The sequence below is a fragment of the Metopolophium dirhodum genome, chromosome 1 (assembly GCF_019925205.1).
Source record: "Metopolophium dirhodum isolate CAU chromosome 1, ASM1992520v1, whole genome shotgun sequence".
Taxonomy (NCBI): domain Eukaryota; kingdom Metazoa; phylum Arthropoda; class Insecta; order Hemiptera; family Aphididae; genus Metopolophium; species Metopolophium dirhodum.
The window spans coordinates 19,120,783-19,145,430 of record NC_083560.1 but is presented as its reverse complement, the minus strand read 5'-3'; the positions used below and the strand labels follow the sequence as shown (position 1 = coordinate 19,145,430).

Below are 24,648 nucleotides of genomic sequence, written 5' to 3'. Positions count from 1 at the left end.
TATTTAGTATTGACCACGGCCCAAGATAATAAAGACTATATCCATTGATATTTAGATCACCTGAAAATTTATCTTCTTGTATTTAAGCAAGATATATAGTCAGTTATTTAAATTCAATTATTTATTTTATACCAAAAAAATGTACTAACTCTTATTGGAAAATAATATCTAAATTAAAGACAATTGATTTCAGTTTTAAAAATGATTGTATACACTATACGGCATGAATTATTTTTCATAAAAGTACATAGAATATTACTGTTTATTAAAAAGTTCTTGAACCTAATTTTTAGTTAGATTTGAATCAAAGTAAATTTACTATACAATGAATAGCAAGAATTACATTTTCAAGTTATAGATTTATATTATTTAAAAAATGAAAAAAAAATGTGAATTATAAATGAAATAAAATTATTACAATTAAATATCTACTAAGTGTATGATAACATTGTGATTAATGATCAGTTATTATTATACATACAGAAAAAAATAATACATGTACATTATAACTAATAATTTTAATTATAATTAAAATCTGCACCTTGAAGTTAAAAAAAAAAATGTTTCCTGGTCACAAAAAATAGTATTATATCGCAAAAGGTTTCTCATGTAAAGAAACAAAAGAATACTATACATTTAATTTAAAGATAATTAAAACTGTTCACTCAAATAAACTCTACCTACTCCAGATAAGGGGACTTTAATAACTTTAATCCTGGCATTAGGCATCATAGTATCTAACAATTTCTCTAAAGCTGGAACTGAAAGTATATCAACATTATCTGACTTGTCTTTTTCTTTTTCAGGAGTAGCCTTATCTCCTGGTCGCTGTCGGGGCTTTCTTGTTCTGAGTATAGGTATATTGTTGGTCGTTTCTTGGTATGAGATAATTCTAAACTATAGCCAATAGTATGCTGGTTCTGAAGATATTGAGTTATAAATAAGTCTGTTACACGGAGTAACTCATGAGTCAATCCCCAAACCAAGTGTGTTAATGTCTTGGAGAGTTTCTTGAGACAGTCAATCAGGGTGACAGTTAGTAGTTGCGGACTAAAAAAAAAATTAGATTAATATTAATAAATAGATGTTATAAAATAATATAATACATACAAAATTTACATACTTGGCTCATATAAGCAGGAATAATCAGTAAAGCTTTAATACCATCACATTTTTCCAATTGATCTTCGACACAACTACTGAATTCTATGTTTACCAACTCCAGAACATTGAGCTTTTTAAGACCTCTAATGACAGTAAAAACAGCCCGTGCAGATTGATCCCATCCATTACAGCAATTTTCTAGTCTCAATGTTTTCAAATTGACAAATCTTTTTAGTGACACGGCAAAATCCTTCGTTAAGAATTCACAGTCACCAATTTCAAAAAACTCAATATTATCAGTAATAGTATTCAAACTCTGATAGATCCCTTTTGGAAATACTTTAATAGAGGTTAATGACTAAATAATAATCATAAAAATAATAAGAGTAAATATAATATTTGTCTTTCCTTAAATATTATAATTATATATTACTAAACTTACAAATTTATTCAAATTTATTAAATTTTCAAATGATGGCAATGCCGTCAATTTTATTCCAGTTAAACCTTTAAGTTTTAACTCTGTGAGCTTCGTCATTTGACCCAAATAATTTAAGTTGAGGTACATTAAATCATTGGGATTTTTTGTCTCTTTCATCAAATTTGGATTCTAAAAATAAATTAATTATTGAACTATTGAAAAAAATGGATTATATTTTCTTTATTACTTTATTGAAGTAGCATTAAGTACTTCAATTTGTGGTAATGAGTAAATAATATCTTCAACAACAAGGACAGGACATCTATACAATTCAATGAATTTTAAATTGTGTGCTCTTTTCATTGCATTTGCAAATCGCAACCAAAAACTTTCGAAGTCTTCAACTTTAGAGGGTATCAACATACGCCTAGTGTCTAATGTATCAGTTCTTTGTTGATCAATTGAGTCTACAAACCTTTCCCAGTCATAGACACAAGAATTTTTTAAACGAACATTCTGCCACTAAAAATATTTAATAAATAAGCAAAAATACATTATATGACATTTTAAGGTTATACTTACTAAGTCTTTATTCATTGCAATTATATGCCAGGCGATACATACTCTAGAAGCTGATAACAGCTCATGCGTTTTCAAATATTTAAAAACATTTTTCAATGCTTTAACCATGTCATTGAATGATTGCATGGATGCGGAAGATGATGCAATTTCCCCTGAAGAACCACTCATTTCAGAAATCCTGTTAAATTTGATAAAAAAAAAAATTAGGTTTATAATTATTTTGTTGTACTTGAAAGCATTATAAATATTTATTTATGTTCTCGATCAGGCACATATAAGACCACTAGCTTAACATGCAAACTAAATCAGGCCTCAGAACAGGTATGAAACAATTAGTAAATAACAAATAGGGGTTGAAAGGATAATATAGGAATGCTGACTTTCTTCTCAAATCTGAAAACAAACACAATCAAACGATTAAAGTAGTAAAAAAACGAACATTAACATACACTCATTCATACAAATGAGACCAACGACCAACGCTACTGTGTGCCAGGTCCATTATTACATTCCTCCAAAAGATAGGGAAGATAAAATATTAACTTACTGATTCAGATTTTTAGGTTCTGAATAACACAGGTCATCAAACTGGTCCTCGTGTTTGTTTCATTTCATAAACATACTGCTCATGAAAACTAACATCAACCATTGTAGTTTTGTATACATTTCCTTGACAAATAACTGTGTTAATTATATCAGAGTCCCTATTGTCACTATATTCATAAGTTTCATAGTGTGTTTCTTCAGTTTCAGAGATAGGTGTTCTACAAATAAAAAAATTAGGTGTGTCTAATGCTTGATGCACCTATCGTATACGAATTGGTTCAACATGTAGTTGTTCCGGTTCAGTAGCACCAACCACCACAATATGAGAGGACTGTACACGTCTATTTTTTTGTCTCACAGTAAATCGACAGTTCCAAATGAAAAAAAGTTTTGTTTTATAAAAATAAAGAAAACTTTAAATAATTACTTACAATACATACATAACCAACATTTTTTAAATTAGCATTTAAATTGACACATGCTTGGTGATAGTAGACCAGACATTGAGTACACATTAAAGTGGCAGGGTCATCGTTATTCGGGCACCGTATCCCACAAGGTGTCTGTATAATGACTTCACCATCTGATGTTGACAACCTATTTTTATCCATTTACATATATGGTTTGATTGAGGAAGGATTATGAAGGAAACATAAGGATAACAACCCCTTAATTTTGTGTTACATTTGTGAAGCCAAAAAATAAACTAATAAGCAAAAACTATTTAAGCATTAACAATAAAAAATAAAGCCAATATATTACCGTCTTTTAATTATTGTGTTATTTATATCAATGTTCTCAAGTTTTGGAGAAGAAACTTTTGGTGATGCACTAGATTGGAATAGCTTGGAAGTCTTCAGATATGTATTCAGGTGTAGATGAAGATGTATTCATTGATTCTGAAATACCTAGGTGATAATGAAAAATGTCAGTTCTGTATTTAAATTCCACAATAAAACAAATAATTATTTCTCAGATTAATAGGCAAATAAATACACAGGGAGGTCCACCAAATATAAAATAATATTGTATGCAATTTTGAAAAATATGAATTGTATTTTAATTAAATATTTCACAGATAGATTGCCTTATGTGTGCATTTTAGAATATTACAATGAGATGCAGTATTATTTGAGATAATGTGAGTATACCAATTCACAACTTCAAGAGTCAAAACCAATTTTTTGAATTAGGTTCATTTAATAATTTATAAATATATATTAAGTGCTAAAGATTTTTTTATGGTATATACTCGATTAAAATTGAATTTCTATTCATAATTCATAAATAATAATAAAATATATTTACTTTTACCTTTTATAGATCTAAATCTAGAGCAGACTTTAAAACAATTTCTTGTTTTCATCATCTGACAATTCAAATCAAATATTGGCCGCTGTACGGGTGTCTTAGATTTTTTAGGTCTAACAGCAACACCAACAAAAGAGTCTTCCTAAACCATAAAATGAATGAAGGGAAATTGAAAATTACACAAGTAATATTTATAATATTTAAGTTTGTATAATAATAATTGAAAAAAATTAGGGATGACAAACTTATTTTCTAAACTCAAACTTAAATCTTCTGCACTGATAAAACTTTTAAAACATAATAAAAGTAAAATAAACCTTGACATTAAGTTGTGAGGGTTTTAATTTTTAACACAATAGTTTTGAGTTATTACTTATTAAGTATAAAAAAAAATTATTATCAAATAACCAGACATTGTTAATGTGATATCAAAATATGTGTGAGGTTGAAAAATAAATCAATCTATTCTTCTCTTTTACTTAAACATTATCAACTATTAAAACCATTTAAGATTAAACATTAATTTTTTCTTGGTTCAAAATACGTAAAGTTTACGATATTTAAGGGTTATCGGGATCAAAGAAAAATCAGGGAGGAAATATGAAATAATATACAAATTAAAGCTGACAAATTCAAATGTGTTTTTTTTAAATTCTTATTAGACTATGGAATAACTTGCTACAATAGACAAAAATAAATAAAAATTGTTTTCATTACTTTAGATAATTTAGAATTTGCATCTCTGATAAGTTCTTTAGATCGATCATTCATGCCAATTGGTTGTTTTAAAAATGTAAAACTTTCTATGGTTAGACCTTTATCACATAAGATGTCCAATTGTTCTTGAATTTCTCGTAATGATCTAAGTTTTTGGTTAGTTGGAGAATAATAGTATACATCACCATTTTTATTTGCGCGATTAAGAATAGTAGATTCACCTGATGTTCTGTATACTAATTCTCGTTTCCAACCTGAAAATTATTAAACACAAATAATACACAAAAATAGATCATTTATACAATTTACTTACCATGCTCAAATGGAAGTTTATAAATAGCATCCCTGATATCAACATTATTTTTTCTACCTGTACTACGGTGTGTTTTAGTGTTAGAAGAGGTAAGGTGGTTGAATGTTGGAGTAGTGAGTTCTAAAAATGTTAAAAATAAATAACTATTTGATAAAATTATCTTTTTTAATACCAATCATTATTCATTTAAACTAAACCAGTACATATTATGAAACTCATACTGAACCTAAAATATAATAGGTATTATTAACTTTTATAACATAAGATATATAAGTATAGGGTATCAAATTAAACAAATATCATCTTAATATTCAATTATAGCTACACATCATTCTTATGTTTTTAAATACTTATGTTTAGCAATCATAATATAAAATTTAAAAAAAGATAATTGTATATTTTTTTTATGTGGTATCAAGACCATTTGACCAAGACTTTTGTCAAGTTTAACTACTTGATTATTACTTCCCTTAAAGATAATTTATATGGCATTATATTAGTATACAATAATATAATTGTGGCATAAGCTTATGATTCGATAAAATTGCATTAAAAATCTGTGAAAAACTGAGAAGTAAAAATCATAATATAGTTGCAGTTAAAAATTCAACTTAAAATGTATAAAATCAATCTAATCACACGTAAAAATCACAATATAATTATTTATTATTTTAATCAAATGAGAAAAAGATAATAGAGCATTATTATATTTTAGATATATAAAAATTAATATATAATATTATAATTTCTCTGATATTTTTATTTTTAAATATTGAAATTTTAAGTTTATAAGTTTAATAAAATTTCGGCACAATATTTGTTTTTTCTCTCAGACCCATTAGCATCATGTATCAAATGCATTTTCATAAATTTTTCTGTAATTTTAGAATAAAATTACATATTAAAAAAATGATAAAAGGATAATATTTATAACCCGCCATTGGTATCGCGGTGAGTGCGGCTCACCTCATTAGTATTTTTAGAACCACTTGTTTATTTATTACTTAAATTCATCAGATACTAATAATACTTTTAATCGACATGCAATGTTATTAGTATCCATAAAGTGAGTGTTGCACTCACTCAATAATATTGATGTAATATTTATTAACGAAGATCGATTTGTAAGGAGCATACAACATTCACATGCGTATTGTGTAATAATCAGCAAAATTTGTCAGACTACTTGGGCTAAGATGAATAACAATGATAATTCAATATATTATTATGTATAAAAAATTACAAATTAATTTTTATTGGTTAACAATTCAAAATTAGGGGGACGGAGTGGCCGAGCAGACTAAGGCGTTTGTTGCGATGTGCACTGCGTTTGTTGCGATGTGCACTGTCGCCGGTTTGATATCCAGACACAGGCTGCATTTCACTTCGGGCAGTCTGGAGAGAGAGGCCGCCATTTCCCATCTGGGCATGGCAGATACCTACGGGTGCCAACTTGAAAATTCTGCCAAACTAAAACCTACTGTAACCTCCCCACAGTTAAAATCCACCCAATGGCATAAATTACCGCGGGTTAATTAAAGAAAAAAAAAAATTAAGAAAAATTGTAGGAACATTTTTTTTAAAGATTAATAAGTTTGTAAATAATTTGGTTTTGGTTTTAATATTCATGTTCATTATATAATAAATAATGATGAATAAACAACGAGGTGACGAGACCCGGGAATTTGCGCTCATTCAACGCCAATGGCAAGTTAATAGTTAATTAATTATAATGGAATTGATATTTTAGTCAATCAAATAAAGTTTAATTAAAACTTCTAAGAGAACATTTGTTGTATACACAAAAATTGAATGACACAACAATGAACATACAATCATTAAGACTTAAAGCTAGCATCACAAGAAATTAATGTTTAGTGTGTATTTATATTGAGTGCAAATGAATTGGAAGATTTTTCCTTGTTTTCCATAAAAATACAGGGAGATTTAGTCCATTTTCCGATATATGTAATATACATTGAAGGTCACTCACCTAAAGTAGGGGGGAACTTGAAATTTCAAAGATTTCAAGGCATTCTTGCGTAAACTGTCTTTCTTATGCCTCTTGTTACTTCGATTGTTCTTAACATCATTAGGTTTTGATGATAATACTATAAATCAATCATAAAAATAATACATTATTATTACACATTCATAATATACATGATATAAAATATAAGAACATAAGCATGTTTACAGATAGTGTTATAACTTACTACTTGATTTAGACTGTTTCTTTTTATTAGCAATGTTGCTATTAAGAAAGGATAGTTCTTCTACGTCCATAGGTTCACCTATTTCTTTACTTATTTCCATTTTTTACCACTAAATGTAGTCATAAACAAAAAAAAAATGGTTACATATTTAATTTTAATTTACATACAAAAGCTGTATAAACATAAAATAGCCAAAAAAACTTACATTTTTTGTTATTGTTAATAATCCTCAATACATCATCATCAATATCAAATCCAATAAAAGGTTGTTCTGGTTTATTGGTTTCCTAAAAATAAACAAATTAAAATTATATCTATTATTTTTAATTTATCATATTATACAATCTTGCTTTATTATTATATGATTAATACTACAAAAAATGTTGTATGCTATTTATAATATAAGCTAATTTAGACTAAATGTTTAGTATGTAAGGAAGTGGTTTTTATATAAAGAATAATACAGAAACTAAGCACATTTTCTTGGGATAAGTATTAAGTGGGTAAGCTGTATTATATTCACATTATTTAGTAAAATTAGTAAATGTTAAATTAAGACAAATTATTTTTAACATCGTTTTTTATTAATCTGCACTAAGACAATACATACTATATTGTTAACATTGCATGTAAATTATAACTTTTACACTGAAATAAGTGCCTTACAAAAAATAAAATTTATATTAAGCTCACCATTAAGGTATTCATTTTATAAAACCATAATAATGAAAAAGGCAAATAACTTAAAAATGTTGAAAACTATAATGGATAAGAAAAATTGTTTGATGTATAGTTGTCAGTACCATAGACATATATAATAACTAGATAGCCGATTTTCTATGGTCCTACGTTTTAATAAGTGAGGCGACAGCTATGTGACAATGTTAACATTCAAAAATATAACCTCAAAATATAATTTTAAAAATTAATATATATTATAAATATTAATATATATTATAAATATTATTATTATTATTATTACTATTATAAATAAATATAATTTCTATTAACTTTTTTTATGGGTTAGGTATATATGTCTATGGTCAGTACTCAGTTAATGAGATAGGTCAGTGATACTAACATAGAAATAATCATCCATATATTCTTAAAAATGTATTAAAACAAATATTGAAATTTATGAAACATATAAAATGTATAACTGTATAGAAATCAACTAGTGTTTTATTATATTTAACACTTAACTACACACGCTGGTGTATTTCATACATCAATATATTTGTTTATCTTGTTCTATTTTGGTTTTTATTTGTTTTCAGTTATTCTCCTAATCTAAACTTTTCTTATCTAATATGTATTAGATAAAAAAAGTTTAGAAAAGCTAAAGAAAAGTTAAGAAAAGTTTAGTTTAGTAATAGTTATTAATCCATTTCAGTCGTCATTCAATGTTTTTTAAAATATTTTTGTATCGGTGAACGAAATACACCGCGCGTGTATTACTTTTATCAACTATAATATAGTAATAACAAAATTTTTTATATTAAATTTTTTATCATGATTATATTTAAAACAATATTAAGTAGTACTTTGTTCTTTTATTAGTAAGTAAAGTTAAATATATATACAATACGACATTGATTTCTGTGTAAAAGAAATTGGTGTATAAAATACACCGCGCGTGTAATATTGAAAAAAAATGGTGCTTGTAGCTAAGGGTTAAAAATAAAAACAAAATGTTTTATAATATTGTATGGATACATGAAATGTTAAAACAAAATCAAAGGCAAAAATAAAATGTTTATAATTAAACATATAGTCATAAATTATAACAGCAGTCAAGTTATTATTATATTATAAACTGATTAATTAAGCTGTTAGAACCAGCAGTTGTTTATTAAAAAGTTTCAGCAAAATTCTGATTCCATCATCGTTTTCAGCATACATTGATTGTTTGCAAAAAAGTCGCTTGATAAAGTAGTTATTTACCAAAGTATCATATTATTTTAAAAACATATTGTTAGGAAATCATGTGACAGAATTAGTAAGTATAGTTTTTAATTAATATATAAAAATCTAATAATTACTTTTAAACCAGCAGATTTCTTCCCCTCCGTTTTATCCATTGTTGATGCCTAGAATAATACAAAATTACCAAAATATTATTATTATTTTTTTTTAAGTTATAAAAGATAAAAATAAATATATATTTGAAAATAAATTTGTTGGTGCTAGAAACTATAACCCATACTAAAATTAATTAAGGCATAATAGCCAAAAATTATTATACAAATTCATATTACTCCATACTAGGGGTTTGGAAGTTAAAAACTAAAATTAATAAAATATATACACATGAAAAATATAGAGCATTAAAACAAACATGTTGAAAAAGTAAAAAATACAATAACTAATTCAAAAGAAAATGGAAAAAAAAATATAGCTAAAATATTATTAGTTACATAATAGCACAGATTTATAAAACTTATATTATATAAAAATTATATAATATATAATCTGTGATAGAAGTAAGGATAAGTTCTTGAACTTTATCCCAACTTTGAGAAATTCAAACAATTTTGAAGTTTACTAGAAATTAATACTCAAAATTGAATAGGTACTTCAAACTTAACATTTTGAACAGTTTAAGATAAATCAAGTTAAAATACTAATTAAAATATAAATATCCATACCCCAGAATACTATTTTTATTTCCAATATTTCCTATATATCCTTTATCAGTTTTTACAAATTATCTGATTTGAGTTTAAATGTTAAAGTAAAAAATGGATTTGAGTTTGAGAAATTAAAAAAGGTTGAATTTTGAGTTCATGAAAATTGTAGTTTGTCTCACCACAAACTACATAGTAAATAGGTATGTCCACAACTTTGTGATAGCCAAGTGATAGCCACTTCACATTCCGTCGACAAGACTAGTTTTACTCTTTTCGTTGGTAGAATATAATAATATGATAGTATATAGATATTTAGGTGAGATAATGTGTGATTGTCTTTTGGTCTTTACCAGAAAATTTAACAAATTCAATGAGGCAAACATTAACAAGAGCTGTGGACAGTAAGATGTGTCAGGCTATCAGCCGGAGCAAAAGTAATTTCTATTGTTGGTAACATACTAAATTATTAGTATTATTATTATTTATATTGTCTTGGTTCGACCTATCCATACGTAATAGATACAGATTATTTGTTATAAAAAATAGGTGGTGGAAAACTGATGTGAAAAAAATTTGTTGTTATGGTGTAACTATACCATCTAAATATATAGAGTGCAAATATGCACTTGCCATGATAAAACATAGAATTATTAATAAGTTGAATTGTATTGGAAAAATTGACATGTTAACTAAAAAAATCTTTGAATAATTAAATACAAATTACATAAATAATAATAAATATAAATATATTAAGAGGACGCTAACTCGCATGTGCTGTCTCAGTATTACAAATGAAAATCATAGAAAAAACGGTTTGGTGTGGGTAAGAACCACTCAAGCTGTAGTCCAAGTTAAGCAACCAAATGTTCACACTAGAAAGAGGAGAGCATTGTCTGTACAACATTGTTTTTAATTTTTCGATATCACAAATATGTAAGAAAAAAGTTCTTATTGTTTAAAAATTCATTATTTTTGAGTTTTTCAAACTTGAATAACTTTTCACTTACGATACCGGAAAAATACGCCGGTTGCACAGTAAACACTCATTATAGTGTGAAAATTTGGTTGCTTAGCTTGGATTACAGCCCTGTGTGGTTGTTACCCGCACAAAACAGTTTGTAAGACATAGACAACACATTCAGGTGTAGCGTCCTCTTAAACATAGATTCAGATATATAATAATTAAAAATGCTCACTTTTTTTTTCTTAAATTGTTGTGTAATATTTGTGTTGGAGGACATAATATTAATTAAGTTATGGCGTTTCGATCATAGAGCGACTATCAGCAGATTAAGGAACTCGTTGAGTAATAAATTTATATTAATTTTACAAAATTCTATCCAAACGGCAAACGGGAAACACTCAAACTCGTGACAGTAAAGTGGTGATAATAGTATGGTTTAGAATGTTTAGATAACTTTTGTCCGCAAATGGCGGGTGATCATAACCACTTCTTAACGGTCGTCGCCCGTCGGTTACAATAATATTTGTATCACGGTTCAAGAGATATCACGATATTATCGGCGGGTAAATATCGATAACACGATATTATCGAAAGAAAAATCGATATATCGTTGCCATCCATAATTATTAATGTAACATGATTTCTGTGTAACTCCGGAACAGTTAAACTATAATAATAATAATAATAATAATAATAATAATAATAATAATAATAATAATAATATAGTATAGTAGGTACGACACAATAAATATTTTAAAAATATTTTGAAGCACTGAATAGCACTGAATCTCAACATAGTATGGATGAAACCAAAATACTAGAACACCAAAAAGAAGACTGTCCCTCAGACAAAGATGAATTAGGTTTGTTGTTCAATTTATCTTAAATTATTTTAACACGAAAAATATTGTTTTAAATTGTATCTTAGGTCGTAGTACATGCAAATTACTTCATACCACATATTCAGATGAATCGTCAAAAGACGACCAGTCTGTGTTATGTATTTGTAACGGATGTGTTACGAACCCTACACAATATAATATATAATATAGCACACATTCGGAAATCGTAAAAGCCACAGTTTGATTGTTCCAAAGTAAATGAACAATGTATTGGCATAGTAATTAATATTCTAGTAAACCAAATTAGATAAATAATACAGTATTATAACTTTATACAAAATATTTTTAATTTATTATGAATATAATATTGTAATTTTTTTTTTTATTGACGTGTTGGTCGTGTTACATATTCTATTTACACAAAACATAAATTAGGTATCACATCCTAATTAACAAAGGTGACGTTGGGCAAACTAATGAAAATAATTAAGTTAAGTTAAGTTGAGATAACACACAATCAACAAATTAGAAGTGAACAGTTAAATATATGGGTATGAAACGTTTTATAAATTACTCATATAAAACTTTATAACAATTAAGATAAAAGAAATATTAGGAATACATTTTTTTCCTTGTAAATATATAATTTAATATAATAGTGATAAAATATACTGTAGGTACAATTTAAATTGTATTAAATATAAACTTATAAATTAATATTACAAATTAACAAATCATATCAACTTGTTGAATTATACCTGATACTTGCAGTTTAGTGCAGGCATAAAAAAAAACTTTTATACAGTATAAACGAACAAAACTAAGTAATTATACTGTACGTTTTAAACGTGTCTTATACTTTACTGTATTGTAAGTACCAACTGCTCAAATATTTCTAAAATGACACGATTTGTCATATTATTATAGATCGCATACCTATAATATATTATACACAGTAGTGTATTGGTACGGGTACGCGGGTATACGCCGTACACCCATCAGAAGATTTTTGATTTTCGGCGTATACCCAATGTAAAATCTTATTTTTGGGTATACGCTTCCAAAATAACCAGAAAACCAAATAAGATTTAAAATTTATTTAATAGTTCATATAAGAAAAAAACGTTATTCGTATTAATGAATTTATGTATTAATGAATTATTTATCAATTGAAGTAGGTATTGAATATAAGTTATATAACAATATGTGTTGTGTTTAATGTATTTTAAGACTTTAAGTTCAATTTAGTAAACCTAATATAGAATTTAAAAAATCTTTGCGGAAAATTCTATAGATTGTACCTATAATAATAATGTTATTATTATTTTAATTTTTTTGGCATTCGAGTTGATTTTGTTTTATTTTCTATTGTTACATTATACAAAAATTAATAAAATAATGTTAAAAACTATGTACTAATTGAACTGCAATAACGTTATATAATATATACGATGATATAATTTGATCGTTTAGGTTACATACATATTTTATTGGTGCGTATACCCATAAATATATTTACCAATACACCACTGATTATACACCACTACTCCAGGAATATAATGTTGTTGCAACTTAATTTATTTTTATGTTTACTTATACATATTTTGGATTCTAGTTCTGACCAATTGTGTACAAGAATTCAAAGAGAATTACACTGAAGAACTTATATGGCTAGTTACTATTTTTCTTTTTTCATACTAGATTTTAATTTTTAAGACTATTTTTTTATTGCTATGTACAAACTATAAATACATTCAATAATGTATTTGTTCTATTGAAAAACATCCCAGACAGCATTTTGTAATGATAGTATTACAATAACGTTATAATAATATTATTAATCAAAAAATTGCTGTCTGGGATGGTAAAGTAATGAGAAGTATGGAAACCATAATGTGTAGGTAATATAATATGAGTATTATGTGTTAAACCTTATTCTTAGTGTCTATATCACTCGTACCTACATAGATAAAAAAAAAAAAACTCATTGTAAAATTAATACATTCATTGCTCTGTCAAAATTTAAAAAGGTGACTGTAAGACCGGTCATATTGTCCACAGTTTTGTAAAATTGTATTGTGGCATTGAGACCAAATGCTGAATTGGAGTGACATAAGACCACCAGGACTTTTCAGAGCGATTCATATATATTTTAGGCATCATTTTATACTTACAACCACATTACCACGTAACATCGACAACAATCTGTGCCTCCGTTTCTCGATAAAATGTGTGTAATTTTATTATTATAATAATATACAAACTTATGGCTGGGTAACGTACAACAATATGTACAATGCAAATTTTCCAACACAACAATAATCATCATATCATCTCTTTTCTTTTTTTTGTTAGTTCATATAATACATAACTTTGGATTATATTCCCGACCCTCACAATTAAAGGGGCTGAAGCATACCATGTTTTAAGGATTAGAGTTTAGGCATTTAATATTACATGTACATTTCGGCTGTGTCAATGTGTGAGAAGTAAATGAACATTAATGTGTGTAATTTGTTACTCCCGGATTTATTTTGTATTGTTGGTCTTATTTCATTTCCGTAGAGAATTGTTCTAACACCCATACATGCATGCACAAGTCAATGAATACAAAGTGCAGACATTTGATATAAACAGTACCAAATTTTCCAAAAGAGGAATAAAAATTCACCTTGTTACAATCGAATTATATTACTTTTGAAAAGAGCATATTTGTTAGTCTATTTTCTAGGTTTGCTCGGAAATAGATTTACGACTTTATATTTAGTTAATATAATATGATGCATAGTAAGTTTATATTTTTATCAAAAAAATCCTTATATTTGACTTAGTTGTAGATAGCGATGAAATGAAAATTATAAGAATTCACTTCTGAGCAATCTTAGGAGAGAGTAATACAAACTAAATTTACTTTTCAAAATTTCAATCAAGCTTCTGGAAGTATGTTTAATTTTCTTTTGCTTATCGAGCTAAATGTATGAAAAAAAAAAAATGGTTGTTCCAGCTTCTTTAACAGCCATTATTATAGCCAAGCCATTGAGACGACTGTAGATTAGTTTAGATTCTAAACTTTAGAATAACATAAATGTATTATAATTTATGATTTCATAGGACCATTCAACAGGGTGAACTTGTAATGAGTTTGACAACCAAAAAATATTGAAAACGCCAGCTTAGTGCAAATTATGTATTATTATAGACCTATTATCTTTAGTACACAAAGTTAAATAACTCAAAAACTACCTATGCCTTACAATTTTAATTTAGATAAATGAACATTTTCAAAAATTGTATGAAATTATTGTGAATAGGTTCATAGTATAAGAAGGCAATAGTGTAAAATTAATCGAAATATTTTTATGATATCATTGTGTACCTATATAAAAAATAATAATATACGTAAAAGTTTCAAAACCCCACGAAAATGCTAAAAAAAAATCAATTTTTCTATCAGAAGCTATACTGAAAGTTGCATTATTTTGTATAATATAGGATAAGTAGGGCTCGGATTTAAATAACCTTACCAGCATCAAAAAATGTATAAATGACCTAAAAACTCAAAAAAATTCTCTGAAATCAAGCACGGATTTCTTCAGAAATCAAGATAAATTAATTTTGTTGTGAATTGTTTTATTTAAAAATCAGATTATCTTGTGTTGTTTTAGACCACTTTTAATACAATATGTTTATTTATATAATATAACAATTTAATTTTTTTCACATTATTACTAGCAGGAAATTTAGTTTAAAAATGGCATATAAAATAAATAATGACCTAAAACTGTTCAAAAATTCACTTCAACGTCAAAAACCAAAAATAATTTTAAAAATGCCCCAAAAAAGTTTGTTGTTAGTATAGTGTGTACCTACCTACTAGAAACAAATTTGTATCTTAGAAAGCATTGTTTCAAGCATTTCAAAACAAGATACAAATGCATCGAAATCTGAACACTAGTTATAACTAATAAGTAATAGCTTTTAACTAATTTTTAAAAATGCGCTGAAATCAAAAATATGTTGGTGTGAGACGGTTAGTGATTTGAACTTTAAATGCATTTATAAAATAATCGCGCCTATGTCAATTTGTAAATTTTCTTTCAAAAATATATTTTGCAGTTTTTCTAGTCTTAGATGATCTTTCTGCATGATAGGAATTAAGTGTAATAATTAGAAAATTATAAAATAAATATTAAACTGTTATATACATTTACACAACATTTACACAATAAATAAACACAGACCAAACCACAAAATATGCACTATGGGCACTATGGTCGTATGCCGTATGTCAACTATTCAGATATTAGAAATAAAAATTAATTTATACTTTGATAACGTATTTGGTATTTCAGCTAATAAAATGTTATGTCTAAATATGTGATAAAAAAACAAATTATTGTAGAATATGTAAAAACAGTTACCTATTTATGAAAAAATATGTAGTAATAAGTACAATAAAATAAATGTTGTTAAATTGAAAATCATATGAAACAAAAAGGTTAGATAGTTATTGAATGCATGGACATTGGTCATTGTACACTAATGCTGTTATGGACTTTACCTTACAGCTTCTCTTGTACTTCAAATCACATAGAAAATGATGAAAATAGTATTCATTAATGAGTAGATTAGGAGGTACGTCATAAGATATTGGTTTTTACTTACATTAAAAATGAAATATTTATAATCATTATCTAATTTTCAGGACCTTAGTACCTAGATGCCCGACTCAGAGACCATACTTGAAGACAATCGTCCTATACCCTAACTCATATGGTTGGGCAATGTTTACAAATCGATGTTATCAATCTTCTATCTATTATGTACTATAATATTGTTAACAGATTGTAAACATTGCCCGACCTCTGGCTTAAGAGGACGCTACACCCGCATGTGTTGTCTCCGTCTTGCATATGCACAACATAGCAAAAAACTGTTTTGCGTGGGAAAGAACCGAGAAGGCTACAGTCATAACTAAGAAACGAGATTTTCACTACATAAAAAGGAGAACTTTGGCTGTGCAACATTGTTTTTATTTTTCTGATATCACTTATATTAAAAAAGTTCTTGCTGTTTCAAAAACCATTATTGTTTTTGTTTTTTAAACTTGAAAAACTTTTTTTATATAAATTATATTATCTATGTTATAGATACTATGGTTGCGGGAGGATTCGTGATTAGACGTCCGTGAAAAGTTCTCGCGTCTTTCTCATAGACTTATAAACTAATGGACTGCGCCTCCCTCACCACCCAGCCATCACTGAGTGGCACCAATATAGAGTGAGTGAGAAAGAACCATAGACCTATAAACTAAGAAGGAAGAGGGAAAAGAGAGAAAGAACATAAAGGGGGTAATCATAGACGTATACTGTATTTCCCCTACGTTCTCTTTTCTCTTTTTGTACCCCTGACCTCTCTCTCTAAGCGCTGTCCATTAGTTTATAGGTCTATGATGCTAACTAATACTGTATTTCCCCCACGTTCTCTTTTCTCTTTTACTCTATATCGTACCCCTGACCTCTCTCTCTCTCTCTCTATGCGCTGTCCATTAGTTTATTATAGGTGTATGCTCTTTCTTATACCACCTAGTGCAATCTAGTTTTGTAGTTCAAAATTATTATTGTATATACCTTGAACGGCTTGAAACATTGAACAATAAACAGTAACTGTTTTATAACATTTTAAATTAAAATGTACACGACTGTAAAAAGTAAATCCTGTAAATCTGTAAATCCTTCATAGTTTTTCTGAAGCTCGTCTTTCTATATCTAAACCTTCAACAAAATCTTCCAATCCATGCTAGTTCAATGTTTTAGTATTTACACTGATACTCTTTCTAAGAAATATTTTATCCAATACAAGAATTCCTTATATTTGTTGTATTGATTTGGTTTCAAATTTCTTTTTAGAAGATTAAAATATTAAACCTAATCTATGATATAATATAAGTTGGGCTTCACAAACATTTCATTTTAACTAATGCATTATTTTTAAATTACATATGTAATGTATAATATATAATTTATATTTTAATCGTACATGATGACAGTATGACTCTACTAAGGGCTGATGACAGTAGGGTATCAGTATGATATCCCATGAGCTATCTTAAAACTATAATTATATACTACTATCAACTTGATTTTGTATTTCTTCTTCCTCATATTTCTGACCATGCTGATTGACACCTAAACAGAAATATTAGACTATAACTATTGTAATAAAAAGTACAGTAAATATAAAATTTTTGTTTTTTTTTACACAGAAACCCACATTAATATTGTTAAGCACAAAAGTTGTGGGGTTGGCCCAATTCAATCTAATATAAATAATAATTTTCTTCTCCTGAATCTGTGATGTATATTACAATTTTTTTTGTTCATAGTGGTGACTGACAGGTTAGTTCTCCATTTTTCTATTGAAAACTAATTAGCGAATGATTTTCTTGAACATTTTTATATAAAAATTCTAATAAGTAGTTTCTAAGTTATAAAAAAATGTTTATACTAACTGTCCTTAAATATGGTTTAAAAAAAACATAAACTATATGTAATATTAGATAAGATATTCATTATACTTGGACCAGTTTCTGACACAATGATGTGTTTTTTTTATTTTTTCCATTTTTTGTCTGTCTTGGGGAACAAAGTAAATTATAATTTGATATCCGTTTCCTTATAATAGGTCGTTATTACCAAGGATTATAGATAAAATAATAAAGGTTGCCTCATGTAGAAAGTATCAAAACGTAGGAGTGGGAGAAATTGTACAGTGACGTCATTTGTAGGAGACATTATTAATTGTTTACAATAGTGAATAGAGTAAAATATTATATCATTTTCAAATTCTTTTTTGCAAGGTTTATGCCTAGTGTTAATTTAATTTAAATTTAAAATCATGTTAACAAATTTAAAAAAAAACACTCAGGAGGTTTATCTTGTGCATGTAAAACAAAGGTTGTGGAAATTTATGGTATATACGTTGTGGAATATTTTAAAAAACAAAAAAATTAAAATTAACATGTATCTTTTTCTCTTTCTTAATATTTTTACTTTTTGAAGTTTGCCTTAAAACAAAACAAACATTTTAGTTATAAATGCATATTGTGTTTATGATTTATACCTAATAATTACCTATTAAACTGTTGCTTAAATTAACAATACATTGTGTGACTTACTTATATATTTTGAATATTTTCAAAATGAGCGACGATTGTTAATACCAATACATTTTGTGATAAATTAATGATTATCAAATAATATATTATAATCATTTTACTCAATTTTTTCAATTCTCATTTTTTATAGTTATTATATTAATTATGAGTAGTTCGCAGTTTATATACCTTCTAAACACTCTATATATTATCACAAATGACTCATCGGCTAAACTTATTTTATTCATGAGTTCTATTTGTATTTTACTAATGTTACACTTTTCCAGTACAATAGATTCTTAAATATACACATAAAAATGTGGCTGTCTGAACTAAAATTATTAAAACAGACCTCGTGTGTATTTCGAGTTAGAATATGAATCATTTAACGGCTCTAATGTCATCTGATTTTTAAAGTTATATTCTCGTTTTTCATTATCTGATTGTGATTTTACTTATTAATCAACTTTTTATTCACTAGTAAATGAATACTAACTTAATATTCTCTTTAAATTTACCTTTCGTTTGAATCTCAGATTCTGTTATGCTCATACAATCCTCCCCAATTGTATTTAGCACCACCATCATCATCAGTATCATCATCTGATAAATTGTTCCATCTTTGATCTTCTTTGTCGCTTCCGTCATCATTGATTTCACCCTTGAGTAAATAAATCAAATATAATAAAATACTATTGCTAAGTTGCATAAATAATCACTATACATTTAATGAACCAATACTGAGCTATGATTTCTTAAACAATTAATAATGTCCCATGATTAGTCCATTAAATTTATTTTATTTTATTTTATTTATTGAATTTATTAATTTAATTTTTATTGAACCCCCAGCATATGAATACATGATTTATTATTTAATAGCAAATATAGTATACTTATTACTTAATTTTAAGTCTCATATTGTTATCGAACTATCTCTTTCTATATATATGTTTATGTTACGGGAAAAGTATACAATTTGGGCAACATAGATAACAGATGATATAATATGTGCAATATGTTATAAAGAATATGATATTTAATCGTAAAGCATAATCAAAATAAAGTCAAATTATTATCTGTAGCTAGTTTGTTTGTTCTTATCGGCTTTCTTACAATGGGGCAGTCCACATATTATAAGTTTTATTATATGTAATTGTAGTGCGTATCGTGCAATGCCACAAACGCCACAACGATCATGAATTTTCAAACAAGGCTGTAACTGAAATATATGCAATGTGGCCAGAACTTAAAATAGTTCATGGTAAACCTCATCACCCACAGAGCTGAGGTTTAGTTGACCGACCTAACCAGGACATTGAAATTGTCCTTGCTCAATGGTGTAGCCAGGGTGGTGGCTGAGAATCTGCAACCCCCCTCCCCACCAAAAAAAATATATTAAGATAATTAAAAAATTATGTATTATTAAATCAATATATGATAAGGGTTATAGTTATAGTTAAGGAAGAACATAGGTAAACCACCGCTCTGTAAAAATTGATCAGCCCCCTGAAGAAAAATCCTGGCTACACTATTGGACCTTGTTACTTGGTTGCAAGACAACCATACTAAAAATTGGAGTGACGGGATAAAATTTATTCAGTTTATGAAAAACCGTTCATTGCATTCAGGAATAAAATCTTCACTTTACGAAGCTATGTTTGGTACAAAAGCTGAAATTGGATTGAAAAGTACACTTCTGCCAATATAATAAGTAATTTAAGAACTGAAGAAGACCTCAAAGTAGCTCTGAATTCTATTTCCACTTCGTCAAACAGAAACGCCGACATCAAAAACCCAAGAATGTAGCTATCTACCTATAAAATAATAATAATACTGTTTAATTAGAATTTTAGTTTCAATTTTTGAGTAATATTTATGTAAATAAAATTAATTAATGTATTTGTTTTATTTTAGCTGTACCTTTAAGAATAAAAGCTTATGGTGTAAATAGAATCGAATCACTTAAAAAGTTCAAGCCATAAAAATGAAGCAAGCTTCTAGAATCGTTTTCATTCCTGCGAAGTTGGTCAGTCAATAACGGTTAAAATTCCAGACGTCGATAGGGTACGTGTGATTTTAGAAACATAATTGGATATATTCTTTCGGGTATTAACAAATATTTTACTAATATTATTATTAATATTCCAGATAAAATTATAAAAATGTATTTATTCTGTCTTATCAGTTAACAATAAAATGTACAGAATCGAGACTAAGGACCGAGGCCGCCTTTCAACTTTATACAGTAGAAACCAATTTGTAAATTTCACTCCTTTGGGTGGTCAGAGCTATGACCGATGTACGTGTGTACTAAAGTGTAACACACAGAAGTGCAAGTGCAAAGCAGCAAAGTCACTATGTACATCAAAATGCCACCGAAGCAGTACATGCGACAATATCTGATGATAAAATTGAAAAAAAAACTAATATATTTTCTAATGATATAAATATATTATGTCATTATTCAGTATATCATATTGTACGTATATCATCCATTATCTATGTAGCCCAAATTGTATACTTTACTCGTAACATATACAAAGAAAAGTCCATGAATACCCTAGTACAATATCTGTATATAATTACTATGTTTAGGTGATTTTAAACTATATAGTATAGGTTCAAGTTACCGGACTTTTATTCTTTGACTTTATTCTCTACCTATGAAAAAGAATACCATATAGGTACAAGAGTTTAATTAAATATGGTTACTTATAAAACTAAGCCATTATCACAACTTTCAAATTTATTTTCAATAAATATATATAGTTTAAAAAAGAAAGACTTCTTATTGGTGTTGTAGAAATTTAGCCAAATAGCTGCATATAGCCCAATACTAAATTGTTAATATATTTTACTTTTATATACCTAATAATTAAAACTAATTCAACCTCATAGGTGTGCGCACGGGTAAGGCTGATTGGGCTTTAGCCCCACCTGAGATTTTTTCATATGTGTGTGGGTTGGTAACTTATGAAGATATGACTAAAAGTAAGTATAGCCCTTTTAGTTTTTAAACGTTTGTGTTTACCCGAGAGACTATACGGGGTGATTCATTTAAAATTGAACACTCATTAATTTAAAAAGTATAATTGTTTAAGAAAATATTTTTTAATTTTTAAATTATTTTAATGACAACATAGTTTTAATTTCATAATCCAAAGCAGAATATTTTTTTAAGTATTTCGATACATAAAAATTGAATTTAGTGCGAGTAGTTTATGCGTTCTAAATATTTAAAGTTTTGTTGAGCGGAGTTGAGTGGTACAGGGTTATCCTGCAAAATTTATGTCCACTACTCCACTCATGAAAACTTTAAATATTTATATTTCATAAACTAATAGCCTTAAAGTCGATTTCCCATGAATAATTTATAACAATAAATAAATATTAATGTTAATTGACAATTTTCAATCTTACATATTATATTTTGAACGTATAATTTTTTTTTGAAATATATTTCAAACTTTGAATAAATTGTTTTATTAGATTATATTTGGTTAAAATTTTAAATCAATATTGATGAATTTTGTAAATGTGAAATAATGAAAACTGATTTTTTACATTTTCCAGTCACCAACAAAAGGGTCACTTAAAAGTTTGAAGTGAAAATGTCTATAATTTTTTCTTGTGTAATTATGAAAAGGGGGTAGGTGATCAGATTTTAGCCATACCTGACTCAGAGGTCTGTGCACGCCTATGTTTAACCTATAACTGCTTTTTAATTATACATAAATTGATTTATTGCTATTTAATAAATGGGATAACTATAAAATAATCTACTATGATGAAATAATTTGTTTTTATGATATTTTAGTAGATTCAATTTATTTGCCTTAAAGGTCACCACACACTGCAGCGGTAATGAGTCTGGACACAATTTACCGTCACCACCAAAACAGAGAAATTTTACCGCCACTGCTATAGTGTGTGGGAACCTTAAGTAAAATATATTACACAGAGTAGTCAAATTAATTTTGAATAAACTTACAGTTTTAGGCAAAGTAATGTCTTTGTTATTTTCTGATTGTACTTTTTTTTTTGGTATAAATGAATATGGCATTTCAAACTCATCTTCGTCATCAGGTTTTTTATTAATATTTTTATCCTCAACTCCCTAAAAAGCAATAATAAGATCTAAATAAAATGTTGGTAATTTCATTAAATAAAAAAATAAATATTAAACTTAGATTGAAATATTTATGTTTTGTTTTGTAAGATAAAAAGTTATTGAAAACCTAATTAACACGTTGACTGCGTATGTATTTTTACAGTTTTCACCTAGCGCGTATGATAAAAGTAAAGACAAAATAAATTTAAAAAAAAAAAAGAAACTGCTCATAACGACGTATGTATACATATTTAAAAGCATGCGTTTAATCCACGCTAAATAATAATAAAATAACATTCAGCTACGCGTAGGGAATATTAAACCATTTATTTTAAATGTATATTAGAAGCCAGATGGCGTCAAAAACATTGCTGAATGATTCTCATGACGCCAAATTGCGTCAATACGCATTCAACGTGTTAATGTAAATAACATTACAGTAGGTATTGTGACATTGTCACTGTGATCGGTTTGAAAGCACTGAACACTATTGTTATCAGCAAGCACTACATCCACACTGACCGTTTCATTTCTTTGGAAAGCATAAGATATATCTGTATCTTCCTCTTCATAATATTGTTCATCATAATCATCTTCATAATCTGGACACTCAGATTTTATATTAATATCATCTGTATATGGCATAGATTCATATTCAGAATCAGGTTCATATTCATCCTCTTCTATAATTTCAGACTTAACTACTCTCGATGCATTAATTGAATCAGGTTCATATTCATCAATATTTTTCTAAAAAATAGTAGAAATTATTGTAGAAATTAAATAATAATAACAACCCAACATTTATGAAATAAAGTAATATTTACTTCTATAGGTTCTTTCTTGATTTTTTTTGGTAAACTTTGTATGTCAAATTCATTCTTCTCATTTGGCTAAAAAATTAGATTTTGCAATTTTAATATTAGACATTTTTCATCCAAAGAATTAAAACTTACTAATTTATCAACCTGTACAGGTGGATTTCCATTTTGTTTACGTCTAAATCTTAACACAACCGATCGACTATCGATAACCAAATTATATTTTTCTTTATACGCTTGTATCGCATCTTCAGCATTAGAAAATTTAAGAAATGCATATCTAATAGAAAATTGAACTTTTGAATAATTTATTACTTAGAATAGTGGCGTATATATATATGGTGTAAGCAGGGATATGGAGGTATAACCCTTTTCCACTAGACAATTTAGTATATTTTTTGAACTTAAATAAGAAAAAAATAATAACTAAAACATTAATGGTAAATTTTATTGTATTTTTTAAGTATTTCATGAAAATGTGAATGTGATACCTATACAATAAAATGTATCAGAATTTGTTATTTTTGAAAGTTTTTCAATGTCTTTGGTACATAAGGGGACATATCATTAATTTTTTTTTAAATATTTGATAGGGGTTTATGAAATTCTTTCACATAATTATGTCCCCAAAAAACAAAAAAAGTAAATATGCCACTATTATATATACAAAATATATTTTGCTTAATAGTATTAATAAAGCTTAGAAATTACCTTGTGTTCTTCATTTTTTTACCAAACCCAATGTCAACTCGAATGGCTTTTGGAAACTCATCTTTAACAGCATTAGATGTGATATTTGCTGGCAAATTTCCAACATATAATCTGAAGTAATTAATAATTTTATGATCCATAGTATAATAATAATTATATTTAATATCAATACTAATTTGTGTACATGACTTTTAGAAGTT

At 27.1% G+C, this 24,648-nt stretch overlaps 1 protein-coding gene and 1 pseudogene across 3 annotated transcripts in view; both read right to left on the bottom strand.

Annotated features, from left to right (window-relative positions):
• Positions 1-245: 245 nt before the first annotated feature.
• Positions 246-11,301, bottom strand: LOC132934861 (uncharacterized; annotated as a pseudogene).
• Positions 11,302-16,957: 5,656 nt separating this feature from the next.
• The window catches only part of LOC132936367 (uncharacterized), a 35,309-nt gene continuing 27,618 nt past the window's right edge, over positions 16,958-24,648 (bottom strand). For all 3 annotated transcript variants that reach the window (XM_061003088.1, XM_061003086.1, XM_061003087.1), the window contains exons 7-13: positions 24,449-24,559; positions 23,873-24,017; positions 23,744-23,809; positions 23,439-23,666; positions 22,797-22,922; positions 19,321-19,463; positions 16,958-17,834 (exon numbers count right to left, since the gene is read on the bottom strand). In XM_061003088.1, the coding sequence (XP_060859071.1) occupies positions 19,335-19,463; positions 22,797-22,922; positions 23,439-23,666; positions 23,744-23,809; positions 23,873-24,017; positions 24,449-24,559 (805 nt within the window). In that variant the 3' untranslated portion in view covers positions 16,958-17,834; positions 19,321-19,334. The remainder of the gene's footprint in view (positions 17,835-19,320; positions 19,464-22,796; positions 22,923-23,438; positions 23,667-23,743; positions 23,810-23,872; positions 24,018-24,448; positions 24,560-24,648) is intronic.